The 18763-nt window shown below is 46.3% G+C and overlaps 1 protein-coding gene across 1 annotated transcript; it reads left to right on the forward strand.

Annotated features, from left to right (window-relative positions):
* Positions 1 to 2296: 2296 nt before the first annotated feature.
* LOC108303587 (neurofilament heavy polypeptide-like) lies at positions 2297 to 18360 on the forward strand. Its single transcript, XM_037738161.1, is given in 3 exon segments — positions 2297 to 2428; positions 9297 to 9464; positions 16479 to 18360. Coding segments are annotated over 3 exon segments (2169 nt in total). The 3' UTR covers positions 18348 to 18360.
* The last annotated feature ends 403 nt before the right edge of the window (positions 18361 to 18763 follow it).

Raw genomic sequence — 18763 nt, forward strand, 5'->3', positions numbered from 1 at the left:
CAGCTACTCAGAAGGCTGAGATGGGAGGCTCACTGAGCCCAAGAGAGTTTGAGGCTGCAGTGAGCCATGACTGCACCCTGGTGCTCCAACCTGGGCAACAGAGAGACTCTGTCTCTCAAAAACAAACAAACAAACGACAACCAAAAACCCCAACTCTTTGCTCCTCTGTTGACTTGATACTTATAGGTTCCTTGGGACCTATGGAAGAGGTTAAGTCTCCTCCTGCCCAGTCATAGCTTCTTAGCGTGAAGGGAACTTGGAGTTCTCCAACCTGATCTGCTTGGTCCTGACCTCTTATGGACTCTGCTTAGCAAACAGGGCCAAGACAAAAGAAGTCAACCCAACAGGTGGAGTCTGTTTTTCCATAACCCCGTGAGTTATTATCATCCGACCAGATGAAATATCTCCCCAGAGACCACTGAGGTACCATTAAGAGCAGCAGTATCTGGGTGAGGGCCTATGGTGGCCATTAGCTGGCTAAGCCATCTTATCTCCCTAACTACCCCAGCCACTGCTCTGATTCTTAATCAACTAAGCTTCCCCCTTTCCTCTGAGTTGCCTTGGATCTCATCTGGTCTTTCAAAGGGTAGACAGTCCTAGAGGGAAGGCAGCCTCAGGTATTGTCTTAATCACTCTTAGGAAGAGATGAAACCAAAGGAATAAACTGGGTGAATAGCAGAAATGACCCCTCCTCTTCTCTGTCCACTGAGAGTTCCATCTCCCGAAATGATGACCTACCTAATGTGACCATGAGGACTTAATATTATCTTTGATGTTTACCATCCTCCCTGGAGGCTGAATGAGGAGGATCAAAGGCCTCGAGTTTTCTCTTGAGTTCCCTTGGATTTGATCAACAATGACATCATGATAGCTGGTAAATTTGGTTAGTTCTGTTAGTGTCCTCCATTTAATGGCCGTGGTCATTTTAGCTCCCTGTTCAAACACTGCCGTATGGCTCTCCTCTTGCTATTAGCCTTGTGTCTGAACTGATGATTTAGGGATACGAATTCTCCACTGTGGGGAGCAGGATGTCCACATCAGCACAAGCATTCTTGGATAAACCTCATCATTCAGGGAATACCTTTCATGCCTTCCGCTGAAAAGAAAATAAGCCAAGGAAATAGTAAATGAAAAAAGCTAAACATTCTTAAAAAGGAACATTTGCTATCTCAAGATTTGAGTGCCTGGAGGATATCTGATGACAAAGGCAGTTAGTCCTTCTACCATGGGGACACTTGAAAGGTCTTCATTAGGTACTTGTTTCAGATATTGGAAGGGCCTTATGGGATGAAAGCTGCTGGGGTAGAGATTTCACTGCAGTGTCAGGGGGCCAGCCGCTGACGCCTGCCCAGAGCCCCTGTTCTTTTTTGGCCATCTGGTCTTAAATACTAAAAGACATGCTGGGAATTGGTGAAGGACAGAGAGAGATGTCTTCAGGAGCATCTTCACTGAGGCTCTTGTGACACAAGTGGCTGTGTCTGAGTTGCCGAGAATTTCAAATGTGAGAGTGGGCACTGGTCCGCGCTGCACCGGTGTGACCCGGCATCCGCAAGTCCTCCTTTTCCCCTGCTTTACGCTTCTCCCTGGAGGCAGTAGATGGCTCCCTTGGGTGCTGGTTTCTCCATCCTTTGCTCACTCACACCCCCAAGTCTTTTGTTCTTTGTCTTGTTTTCCCTCCTAAAGTGTATTCATGAAATAGATCCCTCCATTTTATGTTTTTTGTTTCTTTCCTTCTCTTTCGCCCTTTTCACTCTCCCGTTTTCGGCCTTTTCTGGTCTCTCTGTCTTACCCTCACCCTCCAATCTGCCCTTTCCTCTCTCCAGCTCTCCTCCTCCTCTGTATTCTACTCACCATTTTAATTCTGTATTCTCTCTCTCTCTGATTCTCATCCTAATATCTCTGTCTTTTTCTCTTTTTTCTTTACCCTGTTCTCTCTATCTCTTCTCCACAAAGCATTCTCTGAATGTATGTTAAGAGAGACTTTATCAGTGCCACGATAAAAACAAGCACTTGACGCAGAAATATTTTACCGAGAAACCCTTACTCTCCATTAATCTTTAGGCTCGGGGGTGGCTCGCACGCTCGTGCCCCATGTGTTATTCCGTAGGCATATATTTAAGGTTGCATGTCACTCCAGGATAAGACTGATTTTTCTGAGATTAGTTATTAGTTTCTGAAGTGGGCCGTTATTAAGGATGAGGAAGCTAAGTGGATTGAGCTTGGTGTTGTACAAAATATATAACAACCAAGCCGGAAATCGCACTATCTCATGAATCTGTGTGGTGGGTTGGCGGTCATGGCCCCTGCAGAGCCTGCTGGACTCCACAGCCTAGGTCAGGTGCTCCGCTTGGATGCTGCTGTGCTGTGCATTCTTCTCCTTCATAGCCTCTACCTCCTGCCTGTGCTCAGCTGTCTCTGCCAACAAAGCGTAACCTCACACACTGCCTAGCATGTAGTGGGCAATCCACGCATGGAGTCTTCAGAACACCAGGAGATCCTCGTGAGAGCTTTTCTCCTATGCAGCCTCTTGTCTGCTCACCTCTAGAGTGGTGGAGTTTCCACGAGTAGCTGCATTAAGAACTCCCATTTGTATGAGAAACCTGAGAGTGTTTCACTTCAGATAGATAGCCCCGTATCTTCCAGGCCTGCGTACTAGGAAATATAGGCATTAAGGATACCAAAATAAAGAAGGACCTAGCAATCTGTAACTTAACTTTGCCCGATCCAATCCCACATTTTGTCTCTTTGCAGTTGTCCGAAATGACAAGTCTCCTTGGCTTTGCCCTTCTGGCCCCGTTGGGTGTGAGCTGTGACATCTGCTGCTGTGGTTCATGGGCCTGGACGGAGGACTCACTTCTGCTGGAATTTTCCAATGTATATTTTCCCCATGTTAATTGCAAACATATCTTCCTGATCAGGACTTGCGTAGAATATGCTATCAGATTTTCTGGAGATTAACATCCTCACATGATTTTTGTTTGCAAATAGGTCTGCAGCCTGGTATTTTTTTTTTCCCCCAGAATTATTTTCAGCATTATGAACAAGTTTCAAAAATCACTTGGTTTTAGTGCTGCATTTAGTAAACAAAAATGTCATTGGGCCCCACAATGTTTATGGGAGCCACCCTTATCCACAAAGTCACATTGCTCACAACTAGCCGAATTTAAGGGATTTCTTTTTTTTTTTTTTTTTTTTTTTTTGAGACAGGGTCTCACTCCGTCACCAGGCTCCAGGCTGGAGTGCAGCGGCATGACCTCGGCTCACTGCAACCTCGGCCTCCCGGGTTCAAGCAATTCTCCTGCCTCAGCCTCCCCAGTAGCTGGGACTACAGGCGCGTGCCACCACACCCAGCTAATTTAAGGGATTTCAAAAACTTACTTGCCCCACAAGAGTTACATTTTGGGGATGACAGGTAAGTGTATTATCATCTTGAGTGCAGTGATGGTTCGTGGATGTCTACACACGCCAAAACCTATCATATTGCACATTTTAAATATAGTGGTTTATTGTGTGTCAATTATACCTCAATAAAGCTGTTTTAAAACCCTCACTGGATCCAAAACCCTCTCCCTTTCCCCTACCTGAAATTTAATTGTTTTGTTTTGTCTCCCTGTCTTTGGCTTCATCAATCACAGTCATTTGGTTCTATCAGTTTTGATGAAGCAAACACGTCTGGGAGAATGAAAATACAGCCGACAGATCCTCCCACTCTTGTGACAATTAAATGAGTTTGCTTACTTTTTAACCACTGGGATTCAGAGCTGTAAGTAGACAGAACTGGAATTCAGACGAGGAGGGAAGAGAGAGAGAAGTACTTTTGGAGCCTAGGAAAATTTGGAGCATGAGGGGACAAGGTAAAGCGACTGGGTAACCCGCCAGGTTCTGGAGGGGAGGACCCAGAGATAAAAGTGTTAAGTGAATCTGTGTCAAAGGGCAACACTATTACTTCTCAAAGAACGGTCCTCTCCTTCTGTTCGTTAGTGTAAATGGCAGCTCTGCGGCTTTGAAGTCAGATGCACACGAACGTGACTACGGGCCCCACCACGGATTAGATATCTGACCTTTGGCAAATTTCTCAACTGACCTTAACTTCAATTTCCCTGTGTGTAAAAGGGCATAAGAATCTTTATTTCACGTGGGTGTTGTGAGGTCCAGGCAGGATGACAGAAATGAAGAGATTGCCTTGCCCACAGTAGGGCTTATGTTTCTTCCCATTCTCCTCTAACATTTTCTTACTTAAAAAATGTTTTACATATATATATATATATATATATATATATATATATATATATTTTAAAGCTTCATCAAATTTATTAAACAATGTGTTTAAATGTGTTTTTTTTTTCTAATTATGAAAGTAATCCATTCTAATCGTTTTGAAAAATGCAGAATACAAATCAATCAGTTGGGGGTGGGGGAATCTCCTTCCCTGTGAATTCTTAAGAGAAAAGGAACATGCCAACGTATAAGTGCTCACTGTAGCCTGCACTGACCCTGCTATAGGCACGTGGCTGTGAACAGGAGATGGGAAGCTGCAGGCACGTGTTTGACTCACTGCCTTGTTACCTTTGGTCAGCTCTGATTTCCTTTCAACTTGTTTTTAGAGGTACCGTTGTCTTACTTTAAACAACACTAGGTAAATAAACGTTTGGAATACTTTTAGATTGTAACGTTCAAGAATGCTAGCTCAGTGTTGAGAGCGGAGGGTGAACGTGCCGCATGAGCCGAAGCAGCTCTCACTGTTCTGCCGTTTCCTTTTTAATAAGGCCAAACCCAGAGCACCCAGTCAAACTCTTGACTTGCTGATTTTTCCCCAACCTCCAAGCACAACAGAATTAGCCTGCGAGCCCCAGAGCCTCTGCGCGGTCGCTCACCCCTCTCCTCTTCCCTCCCAGCATGCCTGGTCTCTACCTCACAGGTCCGCTCCAGCATCTCTGCTGTCCCTCCAGCTGTCACACCACTCTGCACACACAATTTTCTTTCCTTGCCAACCACTCCACCATCAGTGCCAACCAACCACTCCTTTAAACCCCTCAAATTATAGTCATGCTATCAAGAGCTGGAAGAGACTTCGGGGTCTTGTACCTCCAGCGTTGCCTTAGTGCCTAGTTTAGGTAGACACAGCCAGAGTGCCCTGAATCTGATATCCTTTTGCCTAGCTGCACGTGGCCTGAAATGCCCTGGGAGGATGGGGCGAAGCGGAGGAAGAGATCACTCGCTACCTGCAGCTGGCCAGCATCCCCGGCATCACTGATTCTTAAAGTCAGTGGAGGCTCAGGAGCCCCTTAATTTTGGCATTTTGTATATCACAAGGAAAAACTCTTCTCTCTAAAGAGTGTGTCTGCCTGTGCTTTTCTTAAACCTAAAAGCCTCCTGTGTACTCCCATAACTGGAGGGTCAGTTTCAGCCGTCAGTGTCGTCACAGCCCAGCTGGAGTCCACCACACCTCCACTCCCAGACAGGCACACCGGACACTGCAGCTGCAGACACACTCCCTTGTCTACACTGCAGGCCTTCGCACATGCTGTGCCCTCTGACTAGAATGCTTTTCACACTTTTCCCACTTGGAAAATGTCTGGTCAAACCCTTCTTGGGGATGCCTTGCCTGTGTCTGTGGGTACATTGCATGTTATCATGAGCCCCTTAAGACCCTAACAATGGTAATAATAATGAAAAAGACAATGGCAACTGACATGTATTGATAATGCTAATAAAAACTCATTATTTTATTTGATCTTCGGAAACGACTTTATTATAACATTACTTTTAGGGATAAGGAAACTAAGCTTTCTGGAGATTTAGTCATGTACCCAAGGTCACGGCTAAAAAATGGTGGCCTGGGGTTCAAGCTTAGGCTTGTCTCATTCCAGACCCCAAATGTCACTGTGCCTCTCACCACTTACCATGCTGCCTTGGCAACTGCCTGTGAGCAAGGCTTGGACAGGAACCCTCAGCATATTCCCCAGAGGACAGGAACCCTCAGCATATCCCCCAGAGGACAGGAACCCTCAGCATATCCCCCAGAGGGTAGGAACCCTCAGCATATCCCCCAGAGGACTGGAACCCTCAGTATACCCCTAGTGCCTAGAACAGTGCCTGGCATATGTTAAGTGTTCAGTAAATGTTTGTTGACTAAACAAATACATTTCAACAGAGCCCTCCCCTCCTCCAATAGTCCTTGAACCAAACCCAGGGACTTGGGTGGAGATAAGTTCCTCCGTGCCCAGGAGCAGCAGCAGCAGATGGTGCTGAGGGGTATGCTCTCTCTTCACTCTTGCTCCGAGCTGCTCTCTCTCCATCCCTTCTCTTCCTTCTCTCAAGCAGCCCCATGTGCTAGGAAGATGGCCAAGTGAGGCCACCAGCCTTCCAGCAGGAAACACCTGTCTGGTCAAAGCCTTTTGCAGTGCTTTGTTTCCACAATTACCTTTTATTTCCCTCTCTCTCTCTTAGATTTCATGCAAAGCCAACTGGTATTTTTTTTTTTTTAAACAGCTGAGAACACCAGATGGAAGGGTAGGGGGAGGTGGAGGCACAGTGAAAGGCAGGAAGGGGGCAAGCAGGGGCTGTGGATGAGGGGGACGTCCTGAAACCTGTGAGGTCGGGAAAATGCCTGACAGGTCGGCAGAGGTAGGGAAGGAAAAAAGAGCTGAAAAAAACGAGCAGCCACCATACGTGTGCATGCACATACACGCCGCGCTTGCAACATACCATTAAAATAGGGAAAGGAACGTTCTGGTTTCCGTAGCAACAAGGCCTATTGGTGCCTCAGCCAGAGAAACTTATTGGAAAAAGGAGGCATTTGCCTGTTAAGGAGCCTGATGAATCGGGAGATAATTATACAGCATTCCACCACCACTAAAGACACACAAATACACTCCAGAAAATATTTTAAAGAGCATAGATTGTCACAAATCCCACAAAGGCAGGGGGTGGGAGTGAGAGGCAGCAGGCAAGGAATAAAGGCGACTGGAACGATTCGAGGTGAACACCCAGGGAGGGGGCCCACGCGAGGCGGAGACTGGAACCAGCTCACAGGTCAGTCATCAGAGGCACACATGAGGCAAAGCTTGACATATTTGTATTTGATTCTAAGGGGCCAGAACATTGAGTCCTATTCTTCTTTGTCCCTTTGGGAAGTGGGTGGATGGATCTATCATGTCTAAACAGTTAGGTTCAGTATGAGAGGGTTTGCTGATGAGAGCAGTGAGATCAGCGCTGTTAGGGCCCTGCTTCTGCAGCAGAATGAGCCGTGTGAATGTCATAGGACATCTGCTCCCCCAGATGGGGTGGGACAGAAGAGGAGAATCTTCAACACTGAATAGAGGACTATAGAATCTTCCTTAGGGTGGAAGGAAAAGAGGTACACAATTGTACTTCTCATAGCACAGGACACAGGGCTGAGCACGTAACAATTGCTACGTAAAATATCTAGGGAGTGAATGAAAGACTGAGGATAGATAATTATGTGAGTAAATTGATGAATAAATGGGTTAAAAAAATTGTGGCCAGGTGCGGTGGCTTAGGCCTGTAAACCCAGCACTTTGGGAGGCCGAGGTGGGTGGATCACCTGAGGTTGGGAGTTCGAGACCAGCCTGGCCAACATGGAGAAACCCCATCTCTACCAAAAATACAAAGTTAGCCGGGTGTGATGGCTCATGCCTGTAATCCCAGATACTCGGGAGGCTGAGGCAGGAGAATCGCTTGAACCGGGGAAGTGGAGGTTGCAGAGACTGCACCACTGCACTCCAGCCTGGGCGACAGAGCGAGACTCAGTCTCAAAAAACAAACAAAAAAAATCATGAATAACCAGGTCCCTGTCTTCTCTCCTCTTGTTCATCCCTAGGAACTTAATTGCAAATCAGTTTTGTCCTCCAGAAGATGGTCACTGAGTAGTCACAGGTTCAGTGGTGACGTCTTTGAATGAGAGTCATGCCCTGCCATAAGCCCCAGGATGCTGGACTAAAGATGACCTGGCATCTTCAAGAGCCTATTGCCTTTGAGGATTCAGATGTGTTGAATATGTTCTCCTTTCCCCTCGTGGATGGTACACTTTGTGATATGCCCTTCTGGTGCTGCATCCTGAATTAGAAGGAAGAGCTCGCCTAATTCAGCATAGCACCAGGACCACTTTCTGTAGCTCTTGGGGCTCAGGTGAGCTCTCAACTTTGGTTTAAGGGAGTTTTCCTATCCTCTGACCTCCGGTAGTGCTCTGCGAGCCTCTCAGCTGGTCCTTTCTTTACCCATGCTATCTAGAATCATGACTTATTAGCGGGCCACATATCGAAGCATTGCATACGTGCAGTGCTGACACCAAGGAGAACATTGATCTGTAGACTCAAGTCATACTCCACCCTCAGCTAAGATCAGCTCTGTGCCAAGAAGCCCCCTGCACACTAAACACACCTACACTACAGGTAATATTTTGTGGGTGCTGCCTGGTTGGGTTGCATGGCAGACATGGGCTAGAGGACTGTGTGAACTGATGGGAGAGAAAGGGAAGGAGTCAGGGAAAGTCCCAGGGGACTCATCCCCTTTCTGCTCATGGGCACTTGATCTATTATTGAACTGAGTCTGTCGTCCTGCCAGGGAAGGGAACACAGAACCACCACAGACAGCTTCTTTGTCCTGGTGGTAGAGATGAGGCAGGATTCTCTTTATCATCACTATCTTAGAAGTGCATTTTGTTTACATTTTGTTTTTTGAACAAGGAAAAGAAGGTTCAGAGAGGCTGAGCAAATTGCTCAAGGTCACACAGCTAATGTATAGACATGTATTCAATTTACACTGTCCCTCTCCAATGTCCAGGCTCTCACCTCTGGCATTATATTGACTCTTGGGACTCAGGCTCACTGAAGGCACTGGAGGAAGCCAAAGCATGTTTTATGTCTTCGAATGAATGCCTCTTTGAAAACACAGCCTGGTTTGGGAGTATGAAAGAGAAGAAACAGGTCAGGGTCTTCTGCTACTTAAAATGAAGATGAGGGAAACAGGGTTCAGAGCAGAGAAAAACTTCTAAGTCTTATTTTGTGTTAGCATCATATTAAACATATTCAGTTCCAACTATAAACAGATTTTGAAATTTCCACCTTCCCCCTCCCATTACCCTCCATCAGCCCCCACCCTCCCCAACAGATTGTTCCCTTCCTTCCTGTTTATATTATAAGAAAGCAAAATTGGCTTCCCCTTCATTCTCCACCTCCCACCCTGCACCATCTGGGGGTGCATAGCTCTTACCCCGTTTTTTTTTTTTTTTAAATACTCCCTCGACTTCCCGTCCAGCCCGTTCGCTTTTGAAGCTCTGCAGCGAGTGCCTCCAGCTGCCGCCAGGGGTCGCGGTCGAGCAGCCGGCGCCGCCGCTGCGCAGGAGAGCAGGGGCCCTGGCCGGGAATCGCAAGCAGGTCTCCTGTGCACACCAGCGCGCAGCGTTAATCAGGCCGCAGCCTCTGCAGTGCTTTCCAAGGGGAGTCAGAGACTAGGGCTGGGAATGAGACCGGGCCTTTCGGGCCACTAGAGTCAGGCTTCCTCAACTCTCCCTCCCTAGGCTCAGAGCACACAGTGCTCAACGAAGTGTAGCGAGGCCAGCCGCTCGCTTGGCCCAGGTCAAGCCCTGCCTCCCAGGATTCCTAAACACACAGGACCTGCGACTCTGTGGACAGCAGTGTCTGCCAAGGCCTGACTTCATCAGGAGTGACGGGAGGTGGCGTAGAGGGGCAGCTCTTGCTGTAGATGGGGAGGACACCTCCTCTCCCACCCCTGCCCTCTTACTGCCCCCCTACCCCTCAATAACCTAGGCCCCTGGAAGCAAAGTGCCAGGTCTGTCCCTGCACACCCGTGGACACTCCCCAGACCCCTGCCAGCTCTCAGGTCACCCTCAGACAGACTTGGCCGAGCCGCCTGTGGTCTTCTTATGTGCCTGGAAAGCCAGGCCTCTACCAGAAGCTTATCAGATGGGAGGGAGAGCAGGGGAGGGCCAGCACGTGCTTCCTCTAGCATGAATTTTTCAACATTACATTTTCATCTCTCTGCCCTATTTCTCTCAATTCTCATCTCTGAAAAGAGCAGCACAATTCCCTCCCACTGCTCTTTTTAGAGATGGATCTGCTTCTTCAGATTTGATGCAATTACTGGGCAACTAAGATGGAGGCATAGGGAAAGAAAGGGGTAGCCGTAACAGAGGGGACAGGAAGAGGCCTGCCAGCTCAGATACCTGCATGTGCGCCCAGGAGAAGCCAGTCTTGGGCAACACTGTTGAGCCCCTTTACTCAAGCCATTGAGCTGAACCACCAGGGTCCCATGATGCACCTCCACTTTTCCTTCCTCTTCTCTCCATCTGCCTCTCCCCTTCATCCCTCCTACCCTTCCTTCCTTTTTTCCTTCCTTAGAGGCAGACACAAACACACATATAGACAAATAGACATGCCTATGCTTGTGCTTATAATACAAGTCATACTTGGATCTTTCATAAGTTCTAAAGAGATAAGGCACTATGGGAAGGTGGGAGGGAAGAAATTGATTTTAATGGATCTGATCAGTTTCTTGAAATAAATGGGATTTGAGCTGGATCTTGAAGAATGGGTGGGACTTTGCAAGAGGGAGGAAGGCAAGCCAGGCAGTGAGAAAAGTTTGAACAAAGACATAAAAGTGACAGATGCCAGAGCAGTTGGAAAGATCCATGAGTAGGCTGCAGTCGCTCCATAGAAGGTAGAGGGGAAGAGGATGTTTTGGGCGTAAGCCTGAAAAAGTTGGACCAGAAAATGGAGAACCCTAGAGACCAAATGAGGAGTTAGTGCATTGGTCTTTAGGCTGTGAAGTCCATCAAAGGTTTCCACAGCACAACAAATCTGTGGTTGTATTAGTTTATTCTCACGTTGCTATAAAGACATATCTGAGACTGGATAATTTATAATGAAAAGAAGTTTAATTGGCTCACAGTTCTGCAGGCTACACAAGCTTCTGCTTCTGGGGAGACCTCAGGAAACTTACAGTCATGGAAGAAGGCAAAGGGGAAGCAGGCACATCTTCACAGGGCCGGCAGGAAATAGAAAGCAGGGTAGGGGGTTCAGGGGAGAGGTGCTATACACTTTTAAACAACCAGATCTCAGGAGAAATCTACCACAAAAACAAGAGGGAAGTCCACCTTCATGATCCAATCACCTCTCAAAAGGCTCCTCCTCCAACATTGAGGATTAATTACAATTTGACATGAGATTTGGGTGGGGACACAGATGCAAATCATATCAGTGGTTTAGGGATATTTCTCCAAAGGATGGGTAGATAAGAGATCAAGGTGCTGGGGGTTGATGGCTGGGCATGAGAGGTTTGGGGGGCCATTGTGGTAGTACAGATGGAGACAGTCAGGGCCTGACCTAGGGCTGCTGCACTGGAGCAGAGTGTGAGACATCGTGAGGAGAGGCTTTGCACTTGCTCCTCAGCGCCCTCTTCCCACAGCTGTCCCTCTTTCACTCCCCATCACAGCTGATCTCCTATCACTCTTCACTGAGAAATGGGAATGAATGGAGAACTCCCTTTTCTCCCAACCACCTGGCCTACACAGAAACCTGTGTGTACCCAGAGTACCCATTTTCTCCTTTCCTCCTCTTAGTATGGAAAAATATTTCCCTTCCTTCCTGTTTATATTAAGAAAGAAAACTGGTTTCCTCCACTCTGCCTTTCTCAAGGACGTTTCTTCCTCATTACTCCTTTTCTCTCCTCCATCATCAGTCCTTCCCTCTTTAATGTTCATTCTCACCAACACACAAATATACTCTATCATTCCGCACCTTCACAAAAGTCTCCAATGCTACATCCCTCTCTATCTAGAGCCTCATCTGTAATACAACCTTTCCGAAGTCTGCACACACTGCTTCTATCGCTTCACCTACAAACTACTCTTCAGTTTGCTCCAATCTGGCTCATTACATTACTTTACCAAAATTACCCTTCAATCTATCATCGGTAGTTTTCTGGCCGTATATTGGTTCTTTCAATCATATTTGGCATACTTGACCGCACTGACCTCTGTGAAACACTCTTTTGCTTACTTTCATGACATCATAGCTGCCTGTATTTTTTTCTGTATCAGTGTCTTCTGCTTCTCATACAGTTCTATTGGCTTCTGCTTTTGGGGAAGACATACAAACACTGAAGTGCCACAGGACCTTGTCATGGGCTCCCTTTTCTTCCTTTCCCTCCTTTCTCTTCCTGTCTCATCTACTCTCTTCTCTTCCTCGATGTGCTCCCATGGCATAAATACCATCTCTCCAGTGATGCCTCCAGGTGGATCCCCATCTCAGAGCCCTCTCCATGGAGGTCCAGGATCTTACATCCAACTGTGAAATTGACATCTCCACCAGCATGTCTCATTGTAATCTTAAATTTAGTATGTCTAAAACAAAACTCTTAATTCTCTTCTGTACCCAACTGCCAGCTGCTTCTGTTTCTCTATGTCCCCAATTCAAGAAACGGCATTATCATCCACCTAGCTGCTTATACCAGACCTCCTGAGTCATCCTTGATTCCTCCCTTTCTCTCTTCTCTATATCCCATCCATCAGCAAGTTCTATCAGGTTTACTTCCAATCTAGATCTCAAATGGGCCCATTTCTCACCATGATCACTGCCATCCTGTAGTTTAAGCTGCCACGATCTCTTACCTGGCCCGGTGCAAAAGCTTTGAACTTGTCTCTCTGCTCTGCCTCTTGCCCCTTCCTCCCCATAATTCATTCTTCATGCATCAGTGAAAATGAACTTACAAAAGCATAAATCAGGTCAGATCCTTCCCCTGCTTAAATGCTGTCCTTTGATTTCCTATCATACTTAGAATAAAATCCAAATGCTTTGAATGGCCTCCAAGGCTTTCCATAATGTGATCTCTGCCCCACTTCATCCTCACCTAGTTATGATCACCATCTTCTCAATATGCTGTATCCACAAAGGTCTCATTTCTGGTCCTTGAACATGGGAAGCTCTTTCTCTCTGTATGGCCTTTGTACCTCCTTACACATGGACCTGGATTATTTGCTCTTTGCCTGGGTCTTTTTATAAGAGACTCCCTTCTCGTCCTAAGAGATGCCTTTTCTGTTCATCCTCATGCTCCCAGCTATCTCACATCACCTTGCTTACCTCCTTCATGGCATTGCTCACACTCTGAAACACAGAAACTTACCTGTTGTCTATTGTCTGTCTCCTGAGAATAAGAAACTTATCTCTCTTGCTCACCCCGATATTCTCAGCACCAAGCAAAGCCCCTGGCTGTGAATTAGCAGTGTTATACATTAGGTAGATATGACAGAATCTGGTGAGTTATCCTGTATGTAAAGCAGAGTGATGGAGAAGGGAGGAATTTCATTAAGGATGAGAGTGTAGAACCCAAAGAATTCAAATACACATTTCAGTGAGAAGAGACAAAAGAGAAAGTACAAGCTTTGGGTTGGGGAGGTGGATAAGGTGCTGGTTTTATGATGAGTTTGAAATGCCTATGGGACTTTCAGCTTTAGATGGAGATGTAGGCTTGTAGCCTGGCAAACAAGTTAAGGCTAGAAATAAAGATTTGGAAAACACTGGCTTGGTCTATTTTGCATGGCTATCACAGGATACTGCAGACTGAGTAATTTATAAGGAACAGACGTTTATTATTAGCTCACAGTTCTAGGGACTGGGAAGTCTAATATCAAGGTGCAGGCAGGATTGGTGACTCTGATTTCAAGATGGTGCCTTGAACACTGTGCCCACTGGAGGGGAGAAGGCTTCACCTTCACATGGCAAGGGGGTAAAGAGACAAAAGGGGACCAAATTCACCTTTTGATAACATCATGAATCCTACTTAGGAGGACAGATCCCTCATGGCCTTATCACCTCTTAAAGGCCCCACCTCTTAAGTACTGTATTTAAATTTCAACATGAGTTTTGAGATGACAAACATTCAACCATAGCAACACATTTGCTAAAAATGGTAATGAAAGCACCAGGAAAGCATTGGATGAAATGATTGTGGTGGGTCAGACAGTGAGAAGGCAGAAGAGAGACTAAGTATCAGGTAGTACTTATAGTGAAGAACAAGAAAGGGGAGGGGCCTGTGAAGACTGGGGCAACAGGGAGCCAGGAGGATGAAGTGTCACTGAAGCATAGAAAATGTGAGATTTTAAGAAAAAGTGATGCAGATTGAGTATCCCCTATCTGAAATGCTTGGGACCAGAAGTGTTGCAGATTTTGAGGTTTTTTGGACTTTAGAATATCTGCCTTATATTTACCAGTTGATCATACCAAATTTAAAAATCCAAAATCTGAAATGCTCTCATGAGTATTTTCTTTGAGCATCATGTTGGTGATCAAAAAGTTTTGGATTTTGGAGCATTTGGATTTCAGATTTCAGATGTTTGGATTATGGGATGCTTAACCTGTGAACAAATTCAGTTCCGTCCAACAAATACTTCTTGTGCCGTCTCTCTGTGCCAGGCTACATACTTGTTATGGAACTACAAATATAAATAAGCTCTCATCCTTTTTAGGGGGCTGAAGGAGGAGTTATAGTCTGTTAGGGGAAATAGATATGTGAAAACATTTATGTAAATAAAAATATGTATTCATACAAAACAGCACTACGTACTTTATAAGAGTATAACCATATACAAAGATAATATGTCAGATGTGTTAGTGAAGCTTCCTGTTGGGGAGAAAAGGAAGTGGAAAATGGAGATAAAAAGAAATCAGTGCATAAACAAAGCAAAATGGGGGTCTCAACCAAGCAAGGCTGTAACAGTGCCATGAATGGAAGCTTCCGATGATCCAACCATCTGCCCACCCTGGTAGATGCTTGCAGCTTTTTTCTTTAATATCAAAATGTTTCAGTTTTACTATAAAGTGCCAAAAATTTATGGTAAAATCTTCCAATGGCAGAGAAGGTATAAATAAGAAAGCACACCTCATTTGGGATCCAACCTCCCAGAAATAACCTATGCTAATATTTTTGCTGTCATTCTTTCTTACAGTCCTTTCTGTGTGTATACATGCATGTACATTTTGGCACTTACAGTTATTTAAAAATGGCTAATGGTTTTGTTTCAAACCACCTAGGAGTAGTTCCTCTTTTTATGAGAAGAGCAACTTGCACATCTCCTCTTAGATAACGGATGGAACGCTAATGTTCACCTGTCCTTTGTTGTAGGAGAAAAGCATAACAGAATATGTTTTGGTTTCAAAAGAGCCTAAAGCTTAGACACTAGGGTTGGTGAAATTAAACAGTGAACTCCTCCAGTGTCCTTTTGCCTCCAATAATTTACAAAGAAGTCAAAGAGCCTTTCAGAAAAAGGGGATCAACACTCCCTCCACTTGAAGTGCAAGGTTATTAGCACATGTTTAAGAGACTGATGGAAGCGCAGGTGGCAGAGAAAGAAAGAAGAGCAGTGTCCTGGCCAGACCCACTGATGGCATTCGGGAAGGGCTGGAACCCTCACTACCCCTGTTCCCTGGACTAGAATCACATGTTGGGGAAAGGTTGTATGTGAGTGTACACTAAAAATATTGTGTCCAAAGAGTTTTGACACTGGAGCCCAGGTCTGCTTAGCATGAAGTGCATGCAGCTGAGCCAAACTCTGGGAAAGACTTATCACCTCCTGTCCATCCCAGATAAACTGCAGCCAGCATGAAAATAGCGGTCATCCTGGGTTAATTCTGTGCTTCTTGTGGTGAGCAGGGATTTGGCTGCTGAGTGCTTCCTGCAGTGTGTAGTCCCTGAGAAAGGATTCATAGACCTCCTTCTGATGCAAAGGCACTGAGTGATGGTGACAGCAACTATAGATGCAGGATTGGACATTTGGGACAATCACCAAACTGTCCACTTTCATTGTCTCTTCCTTAGGCAAGAAAATAGTACCACTCAATAAGAATCTACCTTTGGGACTTTTGAAGGGAGTCACCTGGGAAGAAGGATGAATTGCTAAGACTAAGGAAGTGAGAGCTTAAAGCCATTTATTTTTTATTATATTACAAAGCCATGGTAGTCAAAACAGTATGACATTGGTACAGACCACGTAGACCAGTGGAGCAGAATAGAGAGCCCAGAAACAAATCCAAACGTATAATACCATCAACTAATTTTTGACAACAGCACCAAGAGAGCACATCGGGGAAAATAGTCTCTTTAATTAATAGTGCTGGAAAACTGGATTGACACATGCAAATGAATGGAATTAGAACCCTTACCTTATACACAAAAATCAGCTCAAAATGGGGAAAAGACCTACCTGAAAGACCAGAAACTATAAAACTCCTAGGAGAAAGAAAACCGTGGAAAATCTGGACATTGGCTGTGGCAATGATTTTTTGGCTATTACACCAGAAGCTTAGGCCACAAAAGCAAAAATAATGGAACAACATCAAACTAAACATCTTCTGCACAGCTAAGGACACAATTGACGAAATGGCAGCCTACAGATTAGGAAAAAATATTTGTAAAACATGTATTGATCCTGCTTCACGCAGGAGGCAGACGTGGCTCGCGTGGAACTTAAGGAGAAGGCGCAGGCGCTGCAGGAGGAGGGCGGCTACCTGCGGCGCCACCACCAGGAGGAGGTGGGCGAGCTGCTCGGCCAGATCCAGGGCTGTGGCGCCGCGCAGGCGCAGGTACAGGCCGAGGCACGCGACGCCCTCAAGTGCGACGTGACGTCGGCGCTGCGCGACATCCGCGCGCAGCTTGAAGGCCACGCGGTGCAGAGCACGCTGCAGTCCGAGGAGTGGTTCCGAGTGAGGCTGGACCGACTGTCAGAGGCAGCCAAGGTGAATACAGACGCCATGCGCTCAGCGCAGGAGGAGATAACTGAGTACCGGCGTCAGCTGCAGGCCAGAACTACAGAGCTGGAGGCACTGAAGAGCACCAAGGACTGCCGTCGAGGCAGCGCTCCGAGCTGGAGGGCCGACATTGCCTCCTACCAGGAAGCCATTCAGCAGCTGGACGCTGAGCTGAGGAACACCAAGTGGGAGATGGCAGCCCAGCTGTGAGACTACCAGGACCTGCTCAATGTCAAGATGGCTTTGGATATAGAGATAGCCACTTACAGAAAACTCCTGGAAGGTGAAGAGTGTCGGATTGGCTTTGGCCCAGTTCCTTTCTCACTTTCAGAAGGACTCCCCAAAATTCCCTCCGTGTCCACTCACATAAAGGTCAAAAGTGAAGAGAAGATCAAGGTGGTAGAGAAGTCTGAGAAAGAAACTGTGATTATGGAGGAACAGACGGAGGAGACCCAAGTGACTGAAGAAGAGGAGAAAGAGGCCAAAGAGGAGGAGGACAAGGAGGAAGAAGGGGCTGAAGAGGAGGAGGCAGAACGAGAAGAAATAAAGTCTCCCCCAGCAGAAGATGCCGCATCCCCAGCGAAGGAAGAGGCACAGTCACCAGTGGAGGCCAAGTCCCCAGAGAAAGAGGAAGCAAAATCTCCAGCTGAGGTCAAGTCCCCCGAGAAGTCCAAGTCCTCAGCAAAAGAAGAGGCAAAGTCACCAGTAGAGGCCAAGTCTCCAGAGAAGGCCAAATCCCAAGCAAAGGAATAAGCAAAATCTCTAGCTGAGGTTAAGTCCCCTGAAAAGGCTAAGTCCTCAGTGAAGGAGGAAGCAAAGTCCCCTGAGAAGGCCAAGACTCTTGATGTGAAGTCTCCAGAAGCCAAGACCGCAGCAAAGGAGGAAGCAAAGTCCCCTGCAGACAAATCCCCCGAAAAGGCCAAAAGCCCCGTCAAGGAGGAGGTCAAGCACCCAGAGAAGGCAAAGTCTCCCCTGAAGGAGGATGCCAAGGCCCCTGAGAAGGAGATCCCAAAGAAGGCAGAAGAAGAGAAAGCTCCCACCACACCAAAAATGGAGAAGGGCAGCAAGAAAGAGGAGGCACCCAAGAAGGAGTCTGCAAAGCCTGAGGTGGAGAAGAAGGAACCTGCTATTGAAAAGCCCAAAGAATCCAAAGTTGAAGCCAAAAAGGAAGAGGCTGAAGATAAGAAAAAGGCAGCCACCCCAGAGAAGGAGGCTCCTGCCAAGGCGGCAGTGAAGGAAGACGCTAAACCCAAAGAGAAGACAGAGGTGGCCAAGAAGGAACCAGATGATGCCAAGGCCAAGGAACCCAGCAAACCAGCAGAGAAGGAGGCAGCTGCGGCAGCACTGGAGAGAAAAGACAGCAAGGAGGAGAAGGCCACTGAGGCCAAGAAGCCTGACGAAAAACCCAAGACAGAGGCCAAAGCCAAGGAGGACGACAAGACCCTCTCAAAGGAGCCCAGAAAACTGAAGGCGGAAAAGGCTGAAAAATCCCCCAGCACAGACCAAAAAGACAGCAGGCCTCCAGAGAAGGCCACAGAAGACAAAGCCGCGAAGGGGAAGTAAGGCAGGGAGGAAGATAAATTTATCTACAATTTATAAAGAGCTCATAAAGCCTAATAGTATAAAAACAAATAACCTGATTAAAAATAAGCAAAAACCCTGGATAGACATTTCTTCAAAGAAGACGTGAAAATGACCAACATGCATATAAAAAGGTGGTCAGCATCATTAACTTTCAGGAAAATGCAAATCAAAACCACTAAGATATCACCTCACATCTGTTAGGATAGTGGTTATCAAAAAGTGAAACAATAGTAAATTTGATGAGAGTGTGGAGAAAAGTGACTCGTATACATTAATCGTGGGAATGTAGATTGGTGCAGCCATGACGGGAAACAGTATGGAGTTTCATAAATAAATTTAAAATAGAACGACCATATGACCTAGCAATCCCTCTTCTGGGTATATAACCAAAAGAG

This window comes from Cebus imitator, unplaced genomic scaffold, assembly GCF_001604975.1.
Source record: "Cebus imitator isolate Cc_AM_T3 unplaced genomic scaffold, Cebus_imitator-1.0 Scaffold2, whole genome shotgun sequence".
Taxonomy (NCBI): domain Eukaryota; kingdom Metazoa; phylum Chordata; class Mammalia; order Primates; family Cebidae; genus Cebus; species Cebus imitator.